The 24,102-nt window shown below is 37.3% G+C and overlaps 3 protein-coding genes across 11 annotated transcripts; 1 reads left to right on the forward strand and 2 right to left on the reverse strand.

The window, feature by feature from the left end:
* Positions 1 to 6: 6 nt before the first annotated feature.
* On the reverse strand, positions 7 to 10,623 carry LOC149734369 (uncharacterized). 9 transcript variants are annotated; one of them, XM_089881995.1, is made up of 11 exons: positions 8,546 to 8,695; positions 8,244 to 8,318; positions 8,006 to 8,126; positions 7,699 to 7,919; positions 5,490 to 5,625; positions 4,680 to 5,224; positions 3,894 to 3,970; positions 3,615 to 3,662; positions 2,919 to 3,058; positions 2,246 to 2,428; positions 7 to 1,835 (listed from the first exon to the last, which is right to left on the reverse strand). In XM_089881995.1, exons 5-11 carry the CDS (start codon positions 5,511 to 5,513, stop codon positions 1,293 to 1,295), a joined length of 1,560 nt encoding a protein of 519 aa, XP_089738121.1. In that variant the 5' UTR covers positions 5,514 to 5,625; positions 7,699 to 7,919; positions 8,006 to 8,126; positions 8,244 to 8,318; positions 8,546 to 8,695; the 3' UTR covers positions 7 to 1,292. The 9 variants fall into 9 exon arrangements, with proteins under 9 accessions (XP_089738121.1, XP_089738128.1, XP_089738123.1 ...); XM_089882002.1 differs by lacking the exons at positions 8,006 to 8,126; positions 8,546 to 8,695 and adding an exon at positions 10,495 to 10,623; XM_089881997.1 differs by lacking the exon at positions 8,546 to 8,695 and adding an exon at positions 10,495 to 10,623 and having other exon boundaries at positions 7,699 to 8,126.
* A 3,661-nt stretch (positions 10,624 to 14,284) lies between these two features.
* Positions 14,285 to 22,664, forward strand: LOC149734370 (uncharacterized). The gene is made up of 12 exons (XM_089881724.1): positions 14,285 to 14,488; positions 15,580 to 15,956; positions 17,118 to 17,201; positions 17,614 to 18,107; positions 18,442 to 18,646; positions 19,162 to 19,253; positions 19,425 to 19,527; positions 19,861 to 20,020; positions 20,241 to 20,351; positions 21,030 to 21,140; positions 21,535 to 21,729; positions 22,240 to 22,664. Exons 1-12 carry the CDS (start codon positions 14,366 to 14,368, stop codon positions 22,516 to 22,518), a joined length of 2,334 nt encoding a protein of 777 aa, XP_089737850.1. The 5' UTR covers positions 14,285 to 14,365; the 3' UTR covers positions 22,519 to 22,664.
* On the reverse strand, positions 22,657 to 24,040 carry LOC149734371 (PDZ and LIM domain protein 7-like; the record flags this gene model as incomplete). The annotated part of the gene is made up of 4 exons (XM_089881736.1): positions 22,657 to 22,750; positions 22,831 to 22,946; positions 23,445 to 23,565; positions 23,837 to 24,040. Coding segments are annotated over 4 exons (516 nt in total), but the record flags the coding sequence as incomplete, so codon positions are not given.
* Positions 24,041 to 24,102: the final 62 nt, after the last annotated feature.

Raw genomic sequence — 24,102 nt, forward strand, 5'->3', positions numbered from 1 at the left:
AACAGCCACAACTATTTTCTAATGTATTTTTCTTATACACTAGAGAAAAGACTTTCGATATGCAAATATTAAACAAAAAAATTATAAAAAATGTTTTTTTTTAAAAACAATTAAACAAAGGCCAACAGTGAATAACATACAAGCAGCGCTAGCAATAATTAATTAGAGAACATGCAAAAATAAATGGTCTCACCAACGTGTTCCAAGAATTTGTTTTTACCAAGCCCAAGCACAAATGGTTAAAGTAAAAGTGTCATTACAACATGATACTTCCTTCGAAATCCCTTGAACAAATCTATACCAAATTCTTGATAAAGATTGCAGCAGTTGCTGTTGGAACATCTAACACTTTCTTCAAGGAGACCACCGGTTCAACCAAACTTCTTATAACGAGTTCATCCAAATATGATATAACAGTTCCTTGAAATTCCTTTTTAAACCAAGTTGGATTATTGGAATTTATCCAGACTTCTGCACCTAACATTTCCAAAATTCATTCCATGGAAAGCCTTCCCCACCTAACAATTAAAATACAACCCAACACCTTGATTCCATTCATTTGGTTCCACAAGAAATAATTTCCAATAAACTGTTTGAAACCTTGCCACCATTTGTTTCCACAATAAGACACCTGTGTTGTAACATATATAATCCGTCCGGCGCCGTGGCGTAGTGGTTAGCGCGCCTGCCTGTAACCATTAGGTAATAAGTTTAAGGCTCGTTGGTGCTACCATTGTGGGCGTATGTGTCCTTGAGAAAGACACTTAACGACAATTGCTCCAACCCAGTGGTCACTAATGGGTTGTCCAAATTATTAGCCATACATAAAAAAAAGAAAAAAACCAAAAAAAAAGTATGTAAGTACCCACAAAGTAACAAACTTGGTAACTCGTAAGCTGGCACGAGGTGTTAAACCTGTGTGATAACGACTGTCATTTTCCGGCCACGAGAGGATAAAGTAAGATTCATTCATTCATTCATTCAATCCATTAAGCTAAATGAATTGTAAAGACTTAAGAGCAATGATAATGTTGTTTATGAACTTGAGCTGATTATTGGATAAACACACAATGGTGATGATCAACTTTATTCTTCCACCTTGTCAAATCACTTGGAAGGCATCATCTCATCTTGATTCATTCTTGATCATGCATTACTTTGCATTGAAATCTAGTCTATAAAATGAACTTTCTGCCGAAATTCAAGCCTGCTATTCTTGATTGCAATCCATGTACAAGCAAAACTTGAAACCCTTGTGTTTCTTCTCTCAGAAACTCAAGAGAAGGTTACCATCAGCTTTTAATAAACTCTGTGGTTCTGCTTGCTTGGAATTCTCTATAACAATCTTCACAAAAGTTCAATGCATTTTTTGCAGCCACTTTTTTACAGGTAGACTTTAAGCAAATTGCTGGCGTTTCAAAGGTATTGGACAAATCATGCACTTTTGTTTCTTGACACTTTGGTTCTGAATTCATATTGCTTGACATTGGAATTGTCAAAGACGCATCAACAGCTATATCCGATTGATATGCTGTTGGCTCTGTTCTTCTTGTGCTAAGTGTTTGATGAAGATACCTATCTAGAAAACTCCTGCTCATTGAATGTGGATGAATTATGCTTCTATGTGGTGTTCTTGTACTTATTGTGTCTCCATGCAATCCTCTGTGTTTGACTTCATGTTCACATTGTAAACACAGACCATTGTTTGTGACTAAACAATAATCACAACCATCAACTCTACATTTATGAGGATGACTTGCGAGTGTTACACGACCAAACCTTGCAATGTCTAGTCTGTAGGTATCTGATGCTTCTTCAAACACCGACTGAAAACCCTAAATGAAACAGGTTCTGTAAAACTTAGTCTTAGGTCAAGTCACTCAATTGAAGTACTTAGAGGACAACAAAAGCTACGAATCACTATGGTGAAATATATAGCCTTTTATGATAATATATTAAATTTTAAATACTGTTTATGCTACTCCATTATCTTATGAGAAAACAAAGTTATGGCTATTTTCCTTGTAACTAATTGACATTTTGGTGGGTAAGACAAAAGACATTTATAGTTGCTCCACATACTTGATGTATGAAGGAGATTAAGGAAGACCAGTCTCTCCCTTTTACAATTTGCCCATTCAAATTATACAGCTGCAAATTCCCCCCCTTTATTACCATGATACACTGATGTATTCATACTATACACTTTAATAACTGTTGTGTTATGGCTGCGGGATAAACATACAGGTTCAGAGTAGTGCTGTTGTTTTAGGAACTCGGTATCTTCATTTAAGGTAATATGCAGAATGAAATCATTTTCAAGCTCAAATTTAATTTTATCTTTTCCAGTTTTTGTTAAGTTGACTTGCATTCTTTGTGGCTGGTAGATCGTAACGTACAAAGCTTTTGGTGCACAAGTGATGGCAATCTAAAAACAAAGTTTATTATAATTTTACATTACTTGGCGGTTAACTTTCCAACAGCCCTTATTTTAATATATTTTTAGCCCCCTGCGAACTCGCCCCCCGTTAAACGACGCTACGTTACACGTCCGCGAACTAGTCTCATGTTAACACTATATGTAACACGGCCACGAACTCGTTCCCTGTTAAACGATGCTATGCTACACGGCCGCGAAATTATCCCCCCCCCCTTTTATTTTCGTCTGGGTAACCAGTGATGTGTATAACTATGTGAGTTATTTTTTTTAATGATAAGGGACCATTAGGTTGTAGCAGTTACTGTTAAGTATCGTGCTCTAGGACGCAAAGATGGCAGCAACATCAAGTTTGAACCCATAAACTCTGGGTTCGAGGCAGGCACGCTAACCTCTGTAGTACGGTACCAATAGTAACTTATAACTGTGCTCAGTGCTCTAGTCTTAAGTGTATAGATTTTAAATACATTATCGCTCTCACTTTTGATTTTTCCCTTTCCAAAGTCCGTGTAAGCCATCTAGCTTCTACCTTATACAAGCGAAAATGACTGACGCTCTTGATCTTAAATCCTCGCTTTTGCATTATCATTGTTGCACCGTTTTTGAAGGATTTTCTTTCTCCTACATGAATTTAATATAATGGGAAACAGAAGATATAACTAGTATTAGGGTTGAACTTTAAGGTTATTGGGATTAGAATGCAATTTATGTCAAGAGTTTTGCCTTAAATAATTTGGACCTTTGCAATTTATCTATCATTAAAAAAATTTTATTTAAATTCTGGGACGATCGCCCTCACCTATTTGAATGCCTGTCAATGATATGTTTGCAATGATTCAGTAAGTATCACAACAAGCATATTAGTGATTATGTATTTGAATATGTTAGTTTGTTAGTGATTATATATTTTATTAAACAAGCATCTTAGTATATTAATAGCTGGTAAGTCAAATACTTGTATGAACTTAGCAACATGCACGTAACTTTAGAGGTGGCATGTGACTCCAATATTATTAATGGTTGTGACAAAATGTGTTTTAGAACCTTAGTTTAATACCTTATGCTTATGGTATAAGCAAACAAGCAGAGCCAATGTAAACAAAAACATGATGCCAATGCTTAGTGGAGATTAACATACCCCATGGTAAGTCTTACTTTACAAAACAGGTAAATTTACCTTCTGTGAGTTTTCTGCCCAACAGATTTGCTTCATCGGGATTTAACTCTGAAAAATATTGTTATTGCCAAGGTAAATTTGAACTTGTTCTTTTTTATCCCACAAATCTTAGTTTATATTTATTTTACTGAAATTAAAGGAAAAAAAAATTATATTTACGTTTCTTTGTTTTAAATTATTCATTTAATTATTAACCAACATAGTCTGGAACATTATGGGCACAATTAACTACACTAAAGTATTGTTTCATTCCTCTGTTATTAAGTGATGTTACCATACCTGTTATTTCAACATTGTAAGCTAAGACACTTTCCAGTTTCATTGAATTCTTCGGTTGTGAGGTTTCAGTGCATGACCTAAAAAATAAAAGACAATGTAATCGCATAACTATATTATGGTAAGTGCTTTTATGACAAATAGCTATATAGTAAATATAGATTTAGTATTAATTGTGTATGAACAAAGTGTGAATAAAACAATATCATTAAAATATTTTTTTTAATTTAGTTGTATTTGACCAACACTTTAGTATTTTTGATAGTTGGTTTTATAAATTGTCAACAAAACAAAAACCTTGAATTGGTTGCACCACTTTTCACAGGTGTTTATATAAGTTAAGTTGTATTTGACTGACACTTCAGTATTTTTGACAGCTAGTTTTACAAAGTGTCAACAAAACAATAACCTAGAATTGGTTGCACCACTTTTCACAGGTGTTTATATAAGTTCAGTTGTATTTGACCAACACTTCAGTATTTTTGACAGCTAGTTTTACAAAGTGTCAACAAAACAATAACCTAGAATTGGTTGCACCACTTTTCACAGGTGTTTATATAAATTGAATTGTATTTGACCGACACTTTAGTATTTTTGACATTTGGTTTTATAAACTGTCAACAAAACAAAAACTTCGAATTGGCTGCACCACTTTTCACAGGTGTTTATATAAGTTAGGTTGTATTTGAACGACATTTCAGTATTTTTGACAGCTAACTTTACAAATTTGACAACTAACTTCACAATAATCTGATGATTTTATAAGTAAAAGTAAGCTTTTTAACTCACACACTATGGTTTATAATAGGGTGATATTTAGGATTTGTTTGAAGAGGGGTGTGTGAAACACTGAAGGAACTGGAGTGAAGAGATTTTTTCTTCGTACATATTGCAGAACCACGTAAAATGTTGAGATTGATGGTTTGATTATTTAAATCCGAAGCAGGCTCTGGTTCTTGGCTTGTTAACTCTAATGGTGAAGTTTCTGCAAGCGGTTCGACCCTTTGTTTATTTAACCTTTCCTGTTTTTGACTTCTGTTTAATTTATTATCGTTGCTCTGAATAGTAGATTCTTTCGCTTTTGTTTGTGCAGCAATGTCCACATAACGGCTTGTTTCAATAAGTTGTTTTACAGGAGTCTCATCTTGTATATTTTCACTTTCCGGAAATCTTTTGGGTGAAACCTCAACACTTTTCTGGTTCGATTCTGGTGTTTGACATTGCTCCTGAATGGGTAAACCTGAAATAGAATGTTTGGGTTCGAACAGTTGGGTTGGGCAGTACTTTTTTGACGGAGTTGCCAAGTCCGTTTCAATGTCCTCCATGATAGAATCCTGTTAATTGGAATATAACAAGTTTAGCAATCATATATGTTACAAAAACTTAATAATGCATTCTTATAATGTGAATTATACCATAAGTACAAAAGATAATATTCATGTTTCATGATAACAATTTAACTGAAAAGAACAAAATACGCCTTTTGCACAAGTATTTCGTTAAAACGAAGTTAACGTATTATAATTTTATTGCATATTATAGTAACGATTTTATTAATATATATGTTGATTTGTTTGGTAGTTTGGTATATTTTCTTACAGTTATAGACTGTAGATGCGACATCTATTTTGTCAGTTATTTACAAAGTCCCTCTTTTGATTGCTTTTCACAACACTAAACGTATAGTGCAAACATAAACTACTGCAACAACCGTTGACCTCATTAGTTCCTCTTTCTGAAAAATGTTGCATAAAGGTCATTGTATCATGTTTGGATAAAGCGTAATTAAAATTTTAAATACGTTTGGTTTGTGCCTGAATGCAAATAGAACTCTAAAGAATAAAAATAGCAATTTATACCTTTTAGCCATGGAGAACTATCGAAATATGCCTGAAAATAATTGCGAAACACCCATTGCGTGGCAACAGGTACAGCCTATAACCCCCCCCCTCGCGCGGCGTAGGCCAAATCAGGAATTTACATTTTGAGAGAATCCCCTTTTTTTCGTGTAAAAACCTTTTTCCTTCGTTTCAATTTGATCGTTCGAGAGATTACTATCTCTCGTCTGCGACGTATAAGTAATGTTTTTGTTCGCTACCAGGGGGGTAGGCGCAGTGTAACATGTTATGATTGTATTCGGTATACGAGGGGGGTAGGTAGTGTAGAAATGTAATGGTTTACTCGGTACCGGAGGGGGGTAGGTAGTGTAGAAATGTAATGATTGTACTCGGTACCGGAGGGGGGTAGGTAGTGTAGAAATGTAATGATTGTACTCGGTAGCGGAGGGGGGTAGGTAGTGTAGAAATTTAATGATTTTACTCGGTACCGGAGGGGGGTAGGTAGTGTAGAAATTTAATGATTGTACTCGGTACCGGAGGGGGGTAGGTCGTGTAGAAATGTAATGATTTTACTCGGTACCGGAGGGGGGTAGGTAGTGTAGAAATGTAATGATTTTACTCGGTACCGGAGGGGGTAGGTAGTGTAGAAATGTAATGATTGTACTCGGTACCGGAGGGGGGTAGGTAGTGTAGAAATGTAATGATTTTACTCGGTACCGGAGGGGGGTAGGTAGTGTAGAAATGTAATAATTGTACTCGGTACCGGAGGGGGGTAGGTCGTGTAGAAATGTAATGATTTTACTCGGTACCGGAGGGGGGTAGGTAGTGTAGAAATGTAATGATTGTACTCGGTATACGAGGGGGTTAGGTAGTGTAGAAATGTAATGATTGTACTCGGTACCGGAGGGGGGTAGGTAGTGTAGAAATGTAATGATTTTACTTGGTACAGGAGGGGGGTAGGTAGTGTAGAAATGTAATGATTTCACTCGGTACCGGAGGGGGGTAGGTAGTGTAGAAATGTAATGATTTTACTCGGTACCGGAGGGGGGTAGGTAGTGTAGAAATGTAATGATTGTATTCGGTAGCGGAGGGGGGTAGGTAGTGTAGAAATGTAATGATTTTACTCGGTACAGGAGGGGGGTAGGTAGTGTAGAAATTTAATGATTGTACTCGGTACCGGAGGGGGGTAGGTCGTGTAGAAATGTAATGATTGTATTCGGTAGCGGAGGGGGGTAGGTAGTGTAGAAATGTAATGATTTTACTCGGTACAGGAGGGGGGTAGGTAGTGTAGAAATGTAATGATTTTACTCGGTACCGAAGGGGGGTAGGTCGTGTAGAAATGTTATGATTTTACTCGGTATCAGTGGGGTAGGTAGTGTGGAAATGTAATGATTGTACTCGGTACCGGAGGGGGGTAGGTCGTGTAGAAATGTTATGATTTTACTCGGTATCAGTGGGGTAGGTAGTGTGGAAATGTAATGATTGTACTCGGTATACGAGGGGGTTAGGTAGTGTAGAAATGTAATGATTGTACTCGGTACCGGAGGGGGGTAGGTAGTGTAGAAATGTAATGATTTTACTCGGTACCGGAGGGGGGTAGGTAGTGTAGAAATATAATGATTTTACTCGGTACAGGAGGGGGGTAGGTAGTGTAGAAATATAATGATTTTACTCGGTACCGGAGGGGGGTAGGTAGTGTAGAAATGTAATGATTTTACTCGGTACCGGAGGGGGGTAGGTCGTGTAGAAATGTAATGATTTTACTCGGTACCGGAGGGGGGTAGGTAGTGTAGAAATGTAATGATTTTACTCGGTACCGGAGGGGAGTAGGTAGTGTAGAAATGTAATGATTTTACTCGGTACCGGAGGGGGGTAGGTAGTGTAGAAATGACTTATAATAGATACCATACTTGAACCAGGTATAATAAGGCAGTGTTTTGGTTCAGACATCGTTTAAAACGTTGTTGTACCTGAAGCACATGCGAAGGTCCTGTAAAAAACCTAACGATCACGCAGAATGGCGGCCTCCTGGGTGCGTGGTGGAACAGCCAGTGAGCCAGATATGATAAAATAAACAAAGCATGAATTTTCAAAAATTGTTTAATATTTTGTTAGAGCTGGAAAAACAATGTGAAGAAGTGTTTGCACTGCCTTAGTATACTTCATCTTACTTGATCTTTTGGAACTTTATCTGTGAACAAAATATAACAGTTACTATGGTATCAAGAGGAAACTGTAGAAAGGGGGTGTATCAACAAATATTTAAATGATAGAAACCTTTCAGATTTATTCACTATCGCTATGCTTGTACCACAATGGCCACCAATCCAAACACTTTAGATAATGTGCTGCTTTCTGCATTTCTTCATAGTATTTTGACGTATGAAACTTTTCTGTACTAAAATAAATGTTGCTGATGTAGTCATTTAAAAAGTACATTTTTGGGACATGCTGTATAATATATATATAAGAAAATGTTTTATAAAAAGACGTAGATACAAAAATCACCATTTACATTGTCATCCAGTATACCAAAGTACCAAACTCTCCTTCACAGAATTTAAATGCCCGCCAAGTTGTGTTTGGTTTTCTGTAATTTAAGTAATATGATTAAATATTATAAAAGCATAATGGTAAAATGCAGAGTACTTTCAATAAAATTTACTGTGTACCGGCCATGTGTAATGTATATTCAGATAAGCTTATTGATAGCAGGCAATCCATAAACTAAAATGACCAATATTTTATTGTGCAGTATCCCCTTCCATCCAAGATGTGGATAGGGTAAAACACTTTACATTAAATAAAAAAATTTACCTGCGATGCGTTGTTCTGTTGTAGACAAAATATTACATACAAAACAGTATATACCATGTACAACCAACATCAAGTTAACCACTACCTACCCCCCTCGTATACCGAGTACAATCATTACATTTCTACACTACCTACCCCCCTCGTGTACCGAGTACAATCATTACATTTCTACACTACCTACCCCCCTCGTATACCGAGTACAATCATTAAATTTCTACACTACCTACCCCCCTCGTGTACCGAGTACAATCATTACATTTCTACACTACCTACCCCCCTCCGGTACCGAGTAAAATCCTTACATTTCTACACGACCTACCCCCCTTCGGTACCGAGTAAAATCATTACATTTCTACACGACCTACCCCCCTCCGGTACCGAGTACAATCATTAAATTTCTACACTACCTACCCCCCTCCGGTACCGAGTAAAATCATTACATTTCTACACTACCTACCCCCCTCCGGTACCGAGTAAACCATTACATTTCTACACTACCTACCCCCCTCCGGTACCGAGTACAATCATTACATTTCTACACTACCTACCCCCCTCCGGTACCGAGTAAACCATTACATTTCTACACTACCTACCCCCCTCGTATACCGAATACAATCATAACATGTTACACTGCGCCTAACCCCTCTGGTAGCGAACAAAAACATTACTTATACGTCGCAGACGAGAGATAGTAATCTCTCGAACGATCAAATTGAAACGAAGGAAAAAGGTTTTTACACGAAAAAAAGGGGATTCTCTCAAAATGTAAATTCCTGATTTGGCCTACGCCGCGCGAGGGGGGGGTTATAGGCTGTACCGTGGCAACAAGTGGAAAATTTAAGGGGAAGCCCCTGTTTTTTCCCACAATGGTGCTACCCAAAGTTAGTATAGACCAAGTTTGTTCCTACCCTAATATAAGTGGTAGTGCTTTATACAAACATTTCATAATGTTTATATAAATTCTACAATACCCAGCTAATCCGTAATGATCAAATGAACAAACGGAAACAAGTCTAACATGAACTATGTTCGATATACAAGCGTCGCATTCTTTGCAATCTAGATTTGATTGTCTCGCAACTTTTGTTGGAATTTCTTATATGAGTTTTGTTTTCCAGCGTGATCCAACGTTTAAATTAAACATTTTTAAAGCCAACTCGCCGAAAAAGAGAGACTCTTAGTTACAACGTATATGCATAAACCTGCATAAAGTTTAAATATTGGTGCAACATTTTTCCACTTACCTGCGTCATATTACTACACCGTATATGACGACATTTATTATTATGTCACTGTCGATTTTATTACGTTAGTACCCGCATTATTTCTCCGTAAAATAAGCGCCACGCTTTGTATATGCTAAGAATGAATCATACTATATGCTGTGCAGTAATGTTGGCGTAGTGCATCTATATAGTAGGGTGGGGGAAGATGGGGCACCTTTTCGTTTCATTTTCTCGTTCTATTTGGTAGTGAACAACGAACATTCAAAGAATTATAAAACCGTATCCTCACGACTTCCATAAACCGTTGTTTATTGTTTAAAACTTGATCAGGATATTTGAATATTATGTGCTAAAGGTGTCCCATCTTCCCCCACAGTACTATATATATATATATAAGTTCGAACGTAATAGTTCTATTATAGTTGGCCATAAGGATCAGGACATAATCAACAAAAATTATGTATTTTAATAAAGTTGTGCATTTAGAATTCATATCACTAAGAAGGCAATGCAGTAACTTCGCGTCTAACATACTTTTGGCTTGCGGTTATTCTGGTAGATCTGTTTTTTTACATAGCATAGATTGATTTATTGCTTCGAATGCGATAGCGAAGATCAAATAAATTATAAGACAACGAAAAGTAGAAATTAGCTGCAAGTTTTGTTTTTAAATACAGTATGACGTAAAAGGTTGAGAAACACCGGCCTAGTAACAGAGCTTACTACGTCATCACTTGTATACGTCACAGAAGAGATAATGAAGTACCCTTGTAGACGAAGTTCCTATCTAGATGCTAATTGTTCGCTATAGTGAGGTCACAGTACATAGCGCTGTGAAAACAAACATCCTGAACAAATAGCTTTATTCAGTCAGAGTTAATCATTGTTACCATTGTTACGTGTGCCTGCCAAAGTTATCGGTATTATTTCATCACAGTAGCCGGCTAATAATTTATGAGGTTTTAATTAGAAAGGCAGCCAAGCGTGAGGTATACAGCTGCTGTAATTATGCCACAGCAACCTAGCATAGCAACAACAACATAGCAGATATATACTTGTGTGTTATGGCAACTTATGTAGAGTTATATGGACACATGTTATGTTTAGAATTAGCGTGTATCTTTATGGTTGCCTTTGTTATATTCAATGTAGTGTTGTAGATAGTATTATAATAGCGAGTACAACATGCTGTATACGTATGTTAGATATAAACGCTCTCGCTGTGTTACAGAAGTACATGATTGTTTCCTTTATATCAATTATAGTGGGGTGAGAGAAGGCGGGACACCTTTAGCACATAATATCTAAATATCCTGATCGTTTTTTAAACAATTACTAACGGTCAATGAGAGTCATGGGCATATAGTTTTATAATTTCTTGAAAGTTCTTTGTTTACTACTAAACGGGGCAGGAAAATAAAGGTAAAAGGTGTCCCGTCTTCCCCACCCTACTACAGAGTTATACGGACACATGTTATGTTTAGAATTAGCGTGTATCTTTATGGTTGCCTTTGTTATATTCAACGTAGTGTTGTAGATATAGTATTATGATAACTATAGTCTTAGTACAACATGCTGTATACGTAAGTTAGATATAAGAGCGCCCGTTTTGTTTTAAAAAGGCTTATTTTTTCTTTTTTTTATTTATTTAAAGTTGTATTTTATGATAACGTGAGATCTAGATATACGTTCACGTCATAGTGTCCAAACGACGTACGTCAAGTTAGACTTTAGACCAGCACCGTGTGTTTCTATCTTAGTCATTATATAAAGTTGGTTTTATTTTTACACTAATAATTTAATTAACTCTGGGTCGCTAGTATATATAAGGTAACGTAAAATATAAATATACGGACATACGACTTTTTTTAATTTCGCTTTTTGTCTAATTTCGTTACATTTATACGTGTGACCATCGTGCTGTCTTTTTCTTGTATTTTCATTTTATACAAAGGTCTAACTGGTAAAACACCGACATCCGCATAGGGTCGCTGTTGTGTTCTGGCATTGATAAAACGAAAAGATCAGGTTGACCTAGAACTAAAAAAAAAAAAAAAAAATTCAGGTTGACCTAGAACTGGAAGTTTTTTTCTTTCGACTACGAGTTTCATTATATTTATTATATAGTAGGGCGGGGGAAGAAGGGACACATTTTCATTTTATTTTCTCGTCCCATTAGGTATTAAACAAAGAACATTTAAAGAATTACAAAACCATATCCTCACTACTCCTATAGACCGTAGTTAATGGATTAAAACACGATCAGGATATTTCGATATCATGTGGTAAAGGTGTCCCATCTTCCCCACCCTACTATGTATGCTAGTATGCATAAAGTTTTAATTACTTTTACACTGGTGGCTAATCAGCATACAGTTTCTGTTATTATAATTACCCGCAGTTTAAGCAGGGAAACAAATTACTTTACATGCAGCCGTGTATGTTGCAACAGATGTTTTGTTACGTCACACACCTTTGATCTGTGCATTAAACATTAGCCGTGCCCCAACAAGCATTATATGCAAGGTTAGCTTAGTGGTGAATGCATACACTTGATTTGTTTTGCAGTTACCTTGATTAAACTTACAGTTAGTCTAATTTACAGCAGTTGGCTTTATTTAAAGATGAATATGTTATTTTCGACAGCGAGCGTGAGGTATAGTTAACTATCGCTTACCACCAGTTTCATTGTTGTGAATATAATGCTATATGACGTCATAAAACCTAATATTTGTCCACAAATCCTAAATCGCGATGTCTGGATACGATTTATGGGGGAATATAAATGTTTGACACGTCATAACGCAAAGTGAAAATCGTCACAATCGTGTTGCTTCTGCCGATTGTTATTGTTTAATGGACTTTGTTACGTAACAAATAAAAGTCGATGACAACTCGAACTTACGTCATCGACGCGTTTATAATTAAAAGATTAATCGAGCGCTTATTCTTTGATCATTGTCAACTTGAAGCGTTCGCAGCGCGGTGATATTATGACGTCACAAACCGGTTCGCGAGAATAAACACAGGCAACTCTTTATCCGCGAATAATCAATAATTAGTTCCCGCAACGCGCGCTTCGACGCCGATAAGATGCTGGGTCGCTAAAGGATGTAAAAGGGCTGCAGGAACTTGGATGGCACGTCTCAACTTAAAGGATATACAGTTAGTTTAATATGAGACGTTACAATGCTGGGCTCTTAATGTTTAGTAATAGTTCAACTGTGGTCACAGTATAGTATAGTGAGGTGTTATGTTACCACAGTTGTGTTTAGTAATAATCGATCATATGTCAAATACAGTTCGTTAGTGTTACTGACATGTTGTTTTTCATATAGAAAATTCAAGTCATACGGTGGTTGTTTTTTTAGAATGTAAAGACCCTGTGTAGACCTTTATTAAGTTTATGTTAATTTGTACCACATGTTTGCAGTTATGCAAAGTCATAAACAGGTTCTATAAGAGTTATAGCAGTTGTAGCGTCTAGCAAGTTACTTTAGCCGCTGTTTTGTTGAAAATACATTCAACTAGTATTTGTGTATATAGCGCTCTTTGTGAAATGCCATACAGGGCAATAACTTGTGTTTTTTAATATTGTATGGGTTATAAGTACAGTGTGTCTGATTTCGGCGAGTATTAAAACCGGTACACGTATAAGTTGAAATCCCAATTAGTACTAATTAAAACAAAGTAAACAAAACCCTTCTACACTCAATAGTTTGTATCTAAGAGACAGGAAAGTTCCCTACTAGAAACGAGTATGAACTTTTGTTAATTGGCTTGTAGTTGGACAGTGAAACATCTTCAGTGACACTTGTGTTCGTTTGAACGTCGCTGTCTGGTTTTCCCGCCGATAAATATTTAATGCAAAGTGAAACGGTGTGACGTTGGCGTGTTTCGCTCAAGGCGTTGCTGAAGTAACGGCCACGATGGATTGCCGGCACTTGTGTAGATTCACAGCCTACTAGAGGTCATCCAAGAAATAAATATACTATCTCTCGTAGGCCGTGGTGAAAGCTCTATATACAGGTGAAGTCATACGGCGATACAGTTGTTAGTTGTAAAGTGGTTAGAAAGATAAGTTCTGGCCTAAAATTTAGTAAGGTAAAGGCACCTTAGCATTCAGACTAAGTTTATCATTTAATGAATATAACTTATTTATTTAGACTTAGTTTATCATTTGTAACGGTTAAGCCACCTTATTAGCATTTAGACTTAGTTTATCATTAAGACTGCGTTTACAAGTTTCAAGTTTGATTTGGTATATAGTGGAGTTGGGGAAAATGGGACACTCTTTTATTTCATTTTCTCGTCCCATTTAGTAGTAAACAAAGAACATTCAAAGAATTATAAAACTTTATCCTCACGACTCCCAGACCGTTGTTAATTGTTTAAAATATGATCAGGATATCCGGGTAATATGTGCTAAAGGTTTCCCGTCTTCCCCCACCTTACTATATAATCCACGCCCATAACAACAACTAACAAGAAAGTTATATATTTTTTAATTTTAAAACCTAATTTCCTTTCACAGTTCACTTTAAGTTGTGTATAGCCTGTTTTAACAAAGTCATGCTGGTGTAAAATCATTTAAATGGAGAATAGTGCGGAGTATGACGCCTTGCTGCGGTCGGTGTTCGATTCCTGTGACACATCGGGCAACGGGTTGATTAATTCAACGGAATTTGAAGAACTTTGTTCTCAGTTATCACTTGAGGTAAGTTGGTGTAATGGGCAACTGTGACTTTAATATATACAATTGATTTGAGTTCTATTTAAATACAAGACTGACAGTGACATTTAGGCGAAATATGTATCTTATTTTATTATGATTGGTTGGACTTGATTTTTGTCTGTTACGTTTTTGTAGCACCAGATCTTTAATTTGCCGGAGTTTTTTTTTATTTGTATTGTGTTGTAAAAGTGTACTGGGGGTATATTGGCCAATTTCTGGCTTAAATCCATAGCCCAGAACGATGTGCTTAGCCGTATAAGACCGCACTTATAAAAAATATGAAAGAAGAGTTGGTACTTTTTGATTTTCCGCGATAATTTAATAATTAATTAACAAGTTGCGACTTCTCCATTATCGGCCACTGGGTTGGTCCAACTAATTGTTGGGAGCAAATAAACTACAATGGTAACAGCATAAAATTGAAAGAATAAAACTAATATTTTGAACTAAAGTATAAGACGTAACAAATACGCCTTTATATACCGCATATAACTTTACTTGCCACCAGTGTGTGAACCTACCGCATAATTGTACTGCATAACTAAATGCACCGGATTTCTAACCGGCTATTTATTAAGGCAGTGGTTATTATTATATGGCGTTTTAACGGAATCGCCCATTACAAGCTTTATCATATGGCCCTTGTTATACAAGCTTATACGTTTAGTAGAAACACGCAAAGTACTTGCATACAATGAAGTTGTGCACGCAATGTGACGAACCCTTCCGCCGACCTTTATTACCCCCCTAATCTATAAAGGTCATCAGGGTCAAGCGTAATTACGTAACTAATTATTTTTAATGAAATTTGACGTGTAACTAGACGGTATATATTCCTACAGTGTTGAGCCAGGCCAATTAACTTCGCTGTTTCCTTAAATAATTTATGTTTGCTTTCAGTTAATTACTGTTTTGCAATACCACCAGTGGGACTGTTTATGGCTCTTGTTACGTCATATAGGGTTGTTTGTTCGCATAAATGTCATTAGTACGTCATAAGCAGCTGTTATTGGAATGGCGATTAAACTTAAGTCACGTGTTAATCCGGTCACGTGATGTACTTGCTCATGCAGAACGAATCCAGCGTCCTGGCACGATTCCTGTTCGATTCGACCTCATTAATCGGGTATGAGAAATTCAAAGAGGGTCTCCTGCTGCTTCTGGAAGGTTCTTTGAGCGGAAATGATGTCAAACACGCAAAAAGCGACTCGCTCGAGTTCTCCGACGACGGTTACCTTGACAACGAAGATTTAAACGACAATAATCTAAAAAATATTTCGGAAAAAATCGGATCCGAAGATTCGGACTCGGATGTTGGTTTCGGTGACGTAGTCGAGGAGAAAAGTTGGATTGTGATCGATTTGAAAGAATCAGAAAATTCCAGAAAATCTGAAAAACGGAAATACGGACGAAGGTCTCGACCGGATCTTGAATTACTTGGAGATAACGCGTAAGTTGAGATTCGGTTTATTGATGTATTATTATCTGAAACTTAAATATATATATGTAGTGGAGTTGGGGAAGATGGGAGACCTTTTCAATCAGTTTTCTCGTCCCATTCGGTAGTAAACAAAGAAATTTTAAAGAATTATAAAACCGTATCCTCACGACTGCCATAGACTGTTGTTAATTGTTTAAAACGAAACGCAATCAAGATATTTGTATTTTATGTGATAAAGGTGTCCCATCCTCCCCCACAGTACTATAGTACTGTACTATAGTGCATTAAGATGGATATACTGTTAGCAATAATATCCCATGATTCCTAATCAGTTTTTTTTAACGGTTGCTTTTAAAATCGTGAGAATACGGTTATATATTTATATAAGCACTTTCTACGCTATAGTTTTAAATTAAAATGTTTTTCATTATATTTTATTTCATGTACTAGATATATAAAACTATCACTGCCAAGAGAAAACACGAAAACTGATTTTCTGTTTATTTTGCCCAACCAACCTATATATGAAGGTCGTCTTATTCGTGCCTTTCATGTCCCTTATAAAATCGACCTGAATATAAGACGCCGAACCGTTGGTACAAAAAATCAATTACCAGAAGAGCTGTTGTAGATTTCCAATGGGCCTAGTCGCAACAGTTTATATATTTTTAAAGGACATAATATTCTGCAGACTTTGCTACCAAGCATTTAACGTAATATAGAAATTGAATTGCAGTAAATAGCAAGTTAAAATATCATCAAAAGGCGTTAATTACCGGTAAAACGGCAAGTTTATGACAGGGTATGGTTAAACATACGAACTAAATATTATTTCAAAATACGTTATAAAGCTATATAGTGATTTGCATTTAATAGTTGGCTACTAAAGGCTTTAATAACAGTATACAGAGTGTGTTGTGTAAACTTAATGTAAGATGAGATAAGCAGATCTCTTTACAGACTATTATATGATGTGTAATAAGCCAAGCATAGTTTATGTTGTTGTAGAGGAGAACTATATAGTTTAAAATGTAAGCTTCTTATTAGCTAGAAAGGTTTTCGTGAATTTGCTCTTCTAGTAAAAAAACGTAAGATTAATGTGCCTACGTTTCGTCTGTTAAAATATGTATTCTTTTGTAAAATCTCTTAAAATAATTCGATTTTTTTTAGAATGGATTCGTCATTCAATCAGAATTCAGTTACCCACGTGACCAGCTGTGTGGAATATTACGCTGATGGAGACGGCAGTGATTGGTTAGTTTTATTTCACACATTTTATGAATGTAACTTATTTATCATCGCGTGGCGGGCAACGACAGTCTTCAAAACACGGGTTCCATACACCTCGTGTCCGCTTATACGAGTTACCACGAATCCACGAATGTAACCTATTTATCCTCGCATGGCGGAGCAACGGCAGTCTTTATTGTACGGGTGTTTGTTTCATACACCTCATTCATGCTTACGAGTTACCACGAATGTAACCTATTTATCCTTGTGTGGTGGCCCAATGACAGTCGTTATAGTACGAGTGCTCTGTTTCATACACCTCGTGCCCGTTTACAAGCTACCACGTATGCAACTTATTAGTTATAGGAGGCGAGACGTTTATCCAGTTTGCCACGAACACGTTCTTTCTAACACTAATATATATTATGTTTTATAGGATTACACCTGACATTGGCCCCTCCCCTAACACACCCACTTGCGACAGCCAATTAGATGCCGAGGACGCGTTAGGTGCAATATGGCTTGAAGTGATTGGGAGTTTAGAACTGAATATCAACGTAGGGGAACTCCAGAAACTTTACCACGCTTTGAACCTGACAAGTTCGTGCGGTGACGTACAACAACTATTCGACGTTCTAGATGACGATAACGATGGTCTCATTAGCTTCAGTGACTTCGCAAGGCAAATGGCTGTCTTTATGACGTCACAGAGCGAAGACAATAGTATAATCGAATCGACGCCACAGCGACGACGAAGTTATTCGAACAAATCGCGTCAACCGGTTGATTTGTCAACCCCGGATTATAGAAGCACCCCTCTTGTTACGTCACAGAACAACAGCCACGTCACGCCTACCTCGTTTAACAATAACAATACAAGTGGATTTATGTCGTCACAATCACCCGAGGGGTCACCGGATTCCAGCAATGGTCAGTATTGTGACGTCATATAAATAAACAATCGCATGTGTGACGTTATATTTAATGCTTTGCGTCTCGAATTCGATGAATTTAATATACAGTATTGTGGGGTAAGATGGACACTGTTGGCAAATAGTAACCCATGTTTCCCAATCTTGTTTGTAACAATTAACAAGACTTTGACTCTTTATTTTTTTGTGAGCATACGTTTGTATAATTATATAAACATTTCTTTTTTTGTGAGCATACGTTTGTATAATTATATATATTCTTTGTTTACTTCCAAATTGGACGATGAAAAATGAAAACCTGGACCATCAAATCTGAATTCGATTGTTAACAGGTTCTATGACGTCACAAGACTCAACAATGGAGCAGAACTACGTTGGTATCCCGCCGTATCGGCGTCGACAACGTGGAAGTCAAAACGGGACACGTCACAGTAAACGACGTAATAATAAGATAGTTTCACTTCCGCATTATCATCCAATCAGCAGGCGACGTTTAGAAGACTCTCCGCTTTATTTTCTCACGGGTGGAAATGGAAGGTAATGACGTCATAATGTTCTATTAACGTTAGGAATGACAACAATGTATTCAGGTGTTTTCAAATCCGCCCCTTAAAAATTGGTATAGACTCTCTATTATTCAGTCTTTATAAACTGCTTCAATAGGGTCTAGATGGTAGCATCCTGGGTGTTGGGGTAATATACCTACATCCCAGGTCTCAGCATCAGTGCCTCACCCTTATAGAATATAATCTCTATTATTGAGTGTCTATAAACTGCTTCAATAGGGTCTAGATGGTAGCACTCTGGATGTTGGGGTAATATACCTACATCCCAGGTCTCAGCATCAGTGCCTCACCCTTATAGAATATAATCTCCATTATTGAGTGTCTATAAACTGCCTCAGTGGGGTATAGATAGTAGCACCCTGGGTGTTGGGGTAATAGACCTACATCCCAGATCTTAGGTGTGCCTTACTGAAGACCTCACCTTATAGAATACACATTCCATCTAAATTCATGACTTACACATATAATAAACCCGTTGATTGACAGGTACGTTGAGATTGACAAGCTAAAGAAGATTTGGTTCGATGACGGAATCGAGGAATCGGAAGAAATTCTGGAAAATCTCGGAGTCAACAAAGGTTATTGTTACGTCACTTCCTCATCATAATATTTACGTGTATACGTCTCTTTGAGCGTGACGTCATTTTCAAACCTTGTCGAATCGATAAATAAAGAATTACGTCTAATAAATGACGTCGTATTGATTACGTAATGTCACGTAGTAATTAATGACGTCGTTATCTTTGTAGATGACTCCTTCAGCGTTGAGGTTTTGGGCGAAGCTTTGGAGACGGAACTATCCGAGCATTTGGTTCATCGAGCGATTTGCTGCTTGTATAAAGGAGGCATCAGGTATGGTGTGTTGCTTGCTGGATACGATAATGAGAAGAATAAAGGCGTTTGACTCGGTGTTAAACTGTTATAACGTAACCGAGGGGCGAGGGCGTATATACTTCTTGGGCTGAGTGGTCACTATTGGGTTGTAGCACCCTGGTCCTTTAACGTGCCGTGCTGTGGGATCTCACCTATAGGTAAAATAGAATAGAAAAGGGTTTGCGTTTTTTGCTTTACAACTTACGTTTTAATTAGATTTGAATTGTCGGCTATCGATTGTTTATATACAAGTAGGTCGATGCCATCAACCTTTTTAATAACTCTTCAATAAATGATCTCTTCATCTTCCAGACACTACCGTTCCATCCAAGAGCAAGGATCAACTGATTCCTCCCGGAGTCGATCCGTCGTTGATAATTTGAACATCCAGCTCCAAGATCAGGAGGAGAGGATTGAGAGGATGGAGGAGGAAACGAGGAGGAAAATGGAAGACGTGAAGGAGCAGTATAAGGTGAACGTTGCATTTAATTTTTTAAAAAAATTGATTATAAGCTCTGTATTTTTGCAAGTCGCGGTTTTCGCTGAATTCTAAAATTTAACTTTTTTATCCTTTCATGGGGGGAGCTACAACAGTTGTTATAAAACGAATGTTCTATTTTATACCTCTCTAAGAATACGTATGTCTCTATTTTTGGTTGCTGTTACTAAACCAAATTCATGTTACTTCACAGACCGAACTGAACGAACTGCAAACCCGACTTAGTAAAGCTCACGACCAGATCGAGCAACAAAACGAGGACGAGTCGAAGAAACTACGATGCGAGGTAGAACGACTGAAAGTGGTGAGTTATGAGATTTTATATTTTTCCAGTGGGGTCTAGATGGTAGCACCCTGGGTGTTGGGCTAATATACCTACATCCTAGGTCTCAGGTGTGCCCTCATTAAATACCTTACCCTTATATAATATAATCTCTGTTATTGAGTGTCTATAAACTGCCTCGGTGGGGTCTAGATGGTAGCACCCTGGGTGTTGGGGTAATATACCTTCATCCCAGGTCTCACGTGTGCCTCACTGAAGACCTCACCCTTACAGAAAAAAATTTCTATTATTGAGTGTCTATAAACTGTCTCAGTGGGGTCTAGATGGTAGCACCCTGGGTGTTTGGGTAATATACCTACATCCCAGGTCTTAGGTGTGCCTCACTGAAGACCTCGCCCTTATAGAATAGAATCTCTATTATTGAGTGTTTATAAACTTCCTCAGTGGGGTCTAGATAGTAGCACCCTGGGTGTTACATATACCTACATGTCAAGTCAATGATGCCCATAGTTATAACATTGCAGGCGAAGCTATTATAAGGTTTAACTGGAGCAAAACATTAATGTTTACTCAGATTATTAGCATCAAGTACCCAAATGAACATATGTTTTAAATACTATTAGATTGCATTTAATTAAAAGCAGCTATACAAAGTACAAAGTATTAATCATATACTTAGTAATCCGATTTGGTCCCTAGTTGGAGCAAACACTGCGCGAAGAGATCGCGACTTTAGAAGCCGAGAACCACCGCCTTGTATCTGTCAATCATCAAGTTGAATCGAGGTTACATGCCGCTGAATCGAAGGAGGTAAACAATGGTTTGTTGTGACGTCATAAAGTGTCGACGAATATCCCGGTTTTGGCTTAACAAGATACCAATGTTCTTGCAAAATACTAAAGTTCTTAATTGCCACCATCTTTGCAATAAATGTGGTTCCTTATAGCTTGTCTATTGTCATTATCACCCACAAAGTTACATATATGGTAATTTCTAAGCGGACACTATGGGTGTATTAAACAGAACACCCGTGTTATAACGACTGTCGTTATCCCACCATGCAAGAATAAATAAGTTATATTCATTCATTTAAAGCTGCCGGGAAATAAAAGAGCAAATATTGGCACGCTAACCTATAAATATGATTGATTTGTGTAAGTGCATTATATACTTATTGGTAATATAACAATAATATTTCCCGCAGTATCAAATGCGGCAAGACTTCGACATCGCCTACCGCGGGATGGCGCTGTGCAACAAATCCAACGACGAACAGCGCCACCACATGGAGGTTTTGTTGGATCAGTTTAAACAAACATCGAAGAAGTTGCAAGACGAGAATGATGAGTTGATGAACCATTTGAAGGTTGTTCAACGGAGGTGGAGGCTTGACGGGGAGGTGAAGTTTGAAGTACAAATATTTAAGTGGAGTTGGTTTCTAGTTATCGAGGCTACATGGTGTGTGTAGGGTGGGGAAGATGGGACACCTTTAACACATACTATCAAAGTATCCTGATCGTGTTTTAAATAATCAACAACGGTCTATGGGGGTCGTGATTTTTTAATATTACCAAATGGGATGTGAAAATAGAATGAAAGGGTGTCCCATCTCCCCCCACCCTACTATATAAAGGCATAGGTGAAGTGGGTTTCTGGTTATTTAGGCTGCATGGTGTATATAGTCTACCTGAACTTCCATTTTGAATTTGTGGAAACTTTTTTTAAAGAGTTTTTTTGTAGTTGATTTAGTGTAAAGGTGTGGGGGAGTGGGTTTCTAGTTATCTTTCTAGGATACGGGGTTCAAGCCCCACTGCTAGTATTTGGCCTTCGTGTTGTTATGTGTTTAGGGTATGGGGCCAATTCAAGCGTATTATTTAAAAGGAATTTTTATTTTGTTTTATGTTAACAGCTGACGATTTCGCGGCGGGCATCTCGCGAAGATGCTACATCATCACCTACGTCACCACGTACGTCATCACCGACGTCGTCGTCATATAGCTTCGGTTTCGCCAAATGCAGATTATCGTTAGGTGGTGACGAGGAGCAGTCACGTGAAAGCCGTAAACCACCTAACGATTGTGACGTTTCACTCGATTTTACAAACTCTGATATTTCCGAAGTCCTTGGGATTTCCCCGCTCGGGAAACCCCCAAATAATTTTGTAAACGTAACAAAGTGCCCATTATGAAATTTATATCAAAAGCTTTGTAGAGAAGCGTGCAATTAACTTCCACTGTGCATTATGACGTCAGGTAAGGCTTTGTTACGAATCCGAAAAGTTTTAAACGAATCATTTAAAATCCATTGTTACGAAATAAAAGACAAATAAGATGAGACGTTTGGTTTTATTTGCAAGTGGGGCAAAATGGAAATCCCCCACGCCGTACGAATCTTTTTGCATTCAAATTTTTCCTGCATTTCTGAACAAACACAAAACAATTATTACGCAATAGTTTAAATACTATCGTAATTTTTATGTCATTATTGTATTAATTGTTACCGAGCAGTTGAAGCAGCGATCGTGCCACTTTTGACCAATAGCATTCATCTCTGAATCCCCTGGGCCAATCAGCTTACGGCACGCGTAACACGTGACTCCAAACAAACGTTCATGATCTGGAAACAATATTTATTAGGGCAATAGATAATCAACTGCCCGCGCGCTGTTTGTTTAATACCGAAAAAAATGTAAGATTTTAGCAGTAAATTAACCATGGAAAATCCCAAATTATACGCAAACCGTATGACATTACTCCTATAGTATAGAAAAGAACGGAATAGAACGGCAGCTTATAACATGCCTCTATTTTGTTCCCACTATAGTTCATTACATAGAAGTTGTCCTGAAATATCTTAAACATGGTAGGGCCTCCGCCCATTTCGGATATAGGACACCTTTTTATTCTATTTTCCCGTCCAATTTGGTAGTAAACAAAAAGAATTATAAAACCGTATCCGCACGGCTCCCACAGACCGTTGTTAATTGTTTATAACACGATCAGAATATTTGGATATATGAACTAAAAGTGTCTCGTTTTCCCCCACCCCACTATGTATATACTATATATCTACTATGTATATACTACTATATATATAACCCACAACTTAACCCACCTTCACCACAATACACCCTCCCACCCTCCATATGAAACACACCGTCATACATCGGTTGATTACACTCAGTGCAGATGAAACAGCTGAGATGCCACTGGCAGTTTAACGCTCTGAAAGCCTCCTGTGACGTCATCGTGACGTAGTAAATATGTTAATGTTGTTGAGAATGTTAAATGACTGAAAAAACTGAGAATGTTAAATAAACAGCTTTTTTTTTAAAGAGTACAATTTTAGAAAAGTATGACGTTTCTGTGACGTCAGAGTCTAATTTTATGACGTTGGCAAATACATGACATAAGAGCAGGAGAAAAGCGAAAAATAAATACAGTTTTTGTATTAAAGTCATATGTCAATATATATGGAGCCAAAACTAAGGGTTTAAATCGCTTTACCTCGAATATAGGTTTGTTGCATTTGAGACAAGGCTGAGAGAAGTATTTATTATGACAAGTGACGCAATAAGCCTTCCCCCCATCCACTATAAAACCCGCATCTAGATTCCCCTGGCAGTTTGGTGCGGCGCATATGAAGCATTCCTTGTGGAAGTTGATTCCTTCGACTGTGGAATATTCGCCACCGCTGTGGGTGTTTATGGATTATAAAGTATGTAAACGATAGATAGGGCGCTATAGTGAAGAATCCTCCGGTACATAACAGT

The sequence above is a fragment of the Ciona robusta genome, chromosome 7, assembly GCF_009617815.1.
Source record: "Ciona robusta chromosome 7, ASM961781v2".
Lineage (NCBI taxonomy): Eukaryota > Metazoa > Chordata > Ascidiacea > Phlebobranchia > Cionidae > Ciona > Ciona robusta.

Bases quoted from the DNA above. Each gene is read 5' to 3' on its own strand.
- LOC149734369 (XM_089882002.1), bottom strand. From the start codon at position 5,513: ATGTCGCATCTACAGTCTATAACT. The intron at 3,971-4,679 runs GTGAGTTAAAAA...TTTATTTTTTAG, and splicing joins CCTATTATAAACCATAGTGT to GTCATGCACTGAAACCTCAC. The intron at 3,663-3,893 runs GTATGGTAACAT...AATATTTTTCAG, and splicing joins TTACAATGTTGAAATAACAG to AGTTAAATCCCGATGAAGCA.
- LOC149734370 (XM_089881724.1), top strand. From the start codon at position 14,366: ATGGAGAATAGTGCGGAGTATGACGCCTTGCTGCGGTCGGTGTTCGAT. The intron at 14,489-15,579 runs GTAAGTTGGTGT...TTGCTCATGCAG, and splicing joins GTTCTCAGTTATCACTTGAG to AACGAATCCAGCGTCCTGGC. The intron at 18,647-19,161 runs GTAATGACGTCA...GTTGATTGACAG, and splicing joins CTCACGGGTGGAAATGGAAG to GTACGTTGAGATTGACAAGC.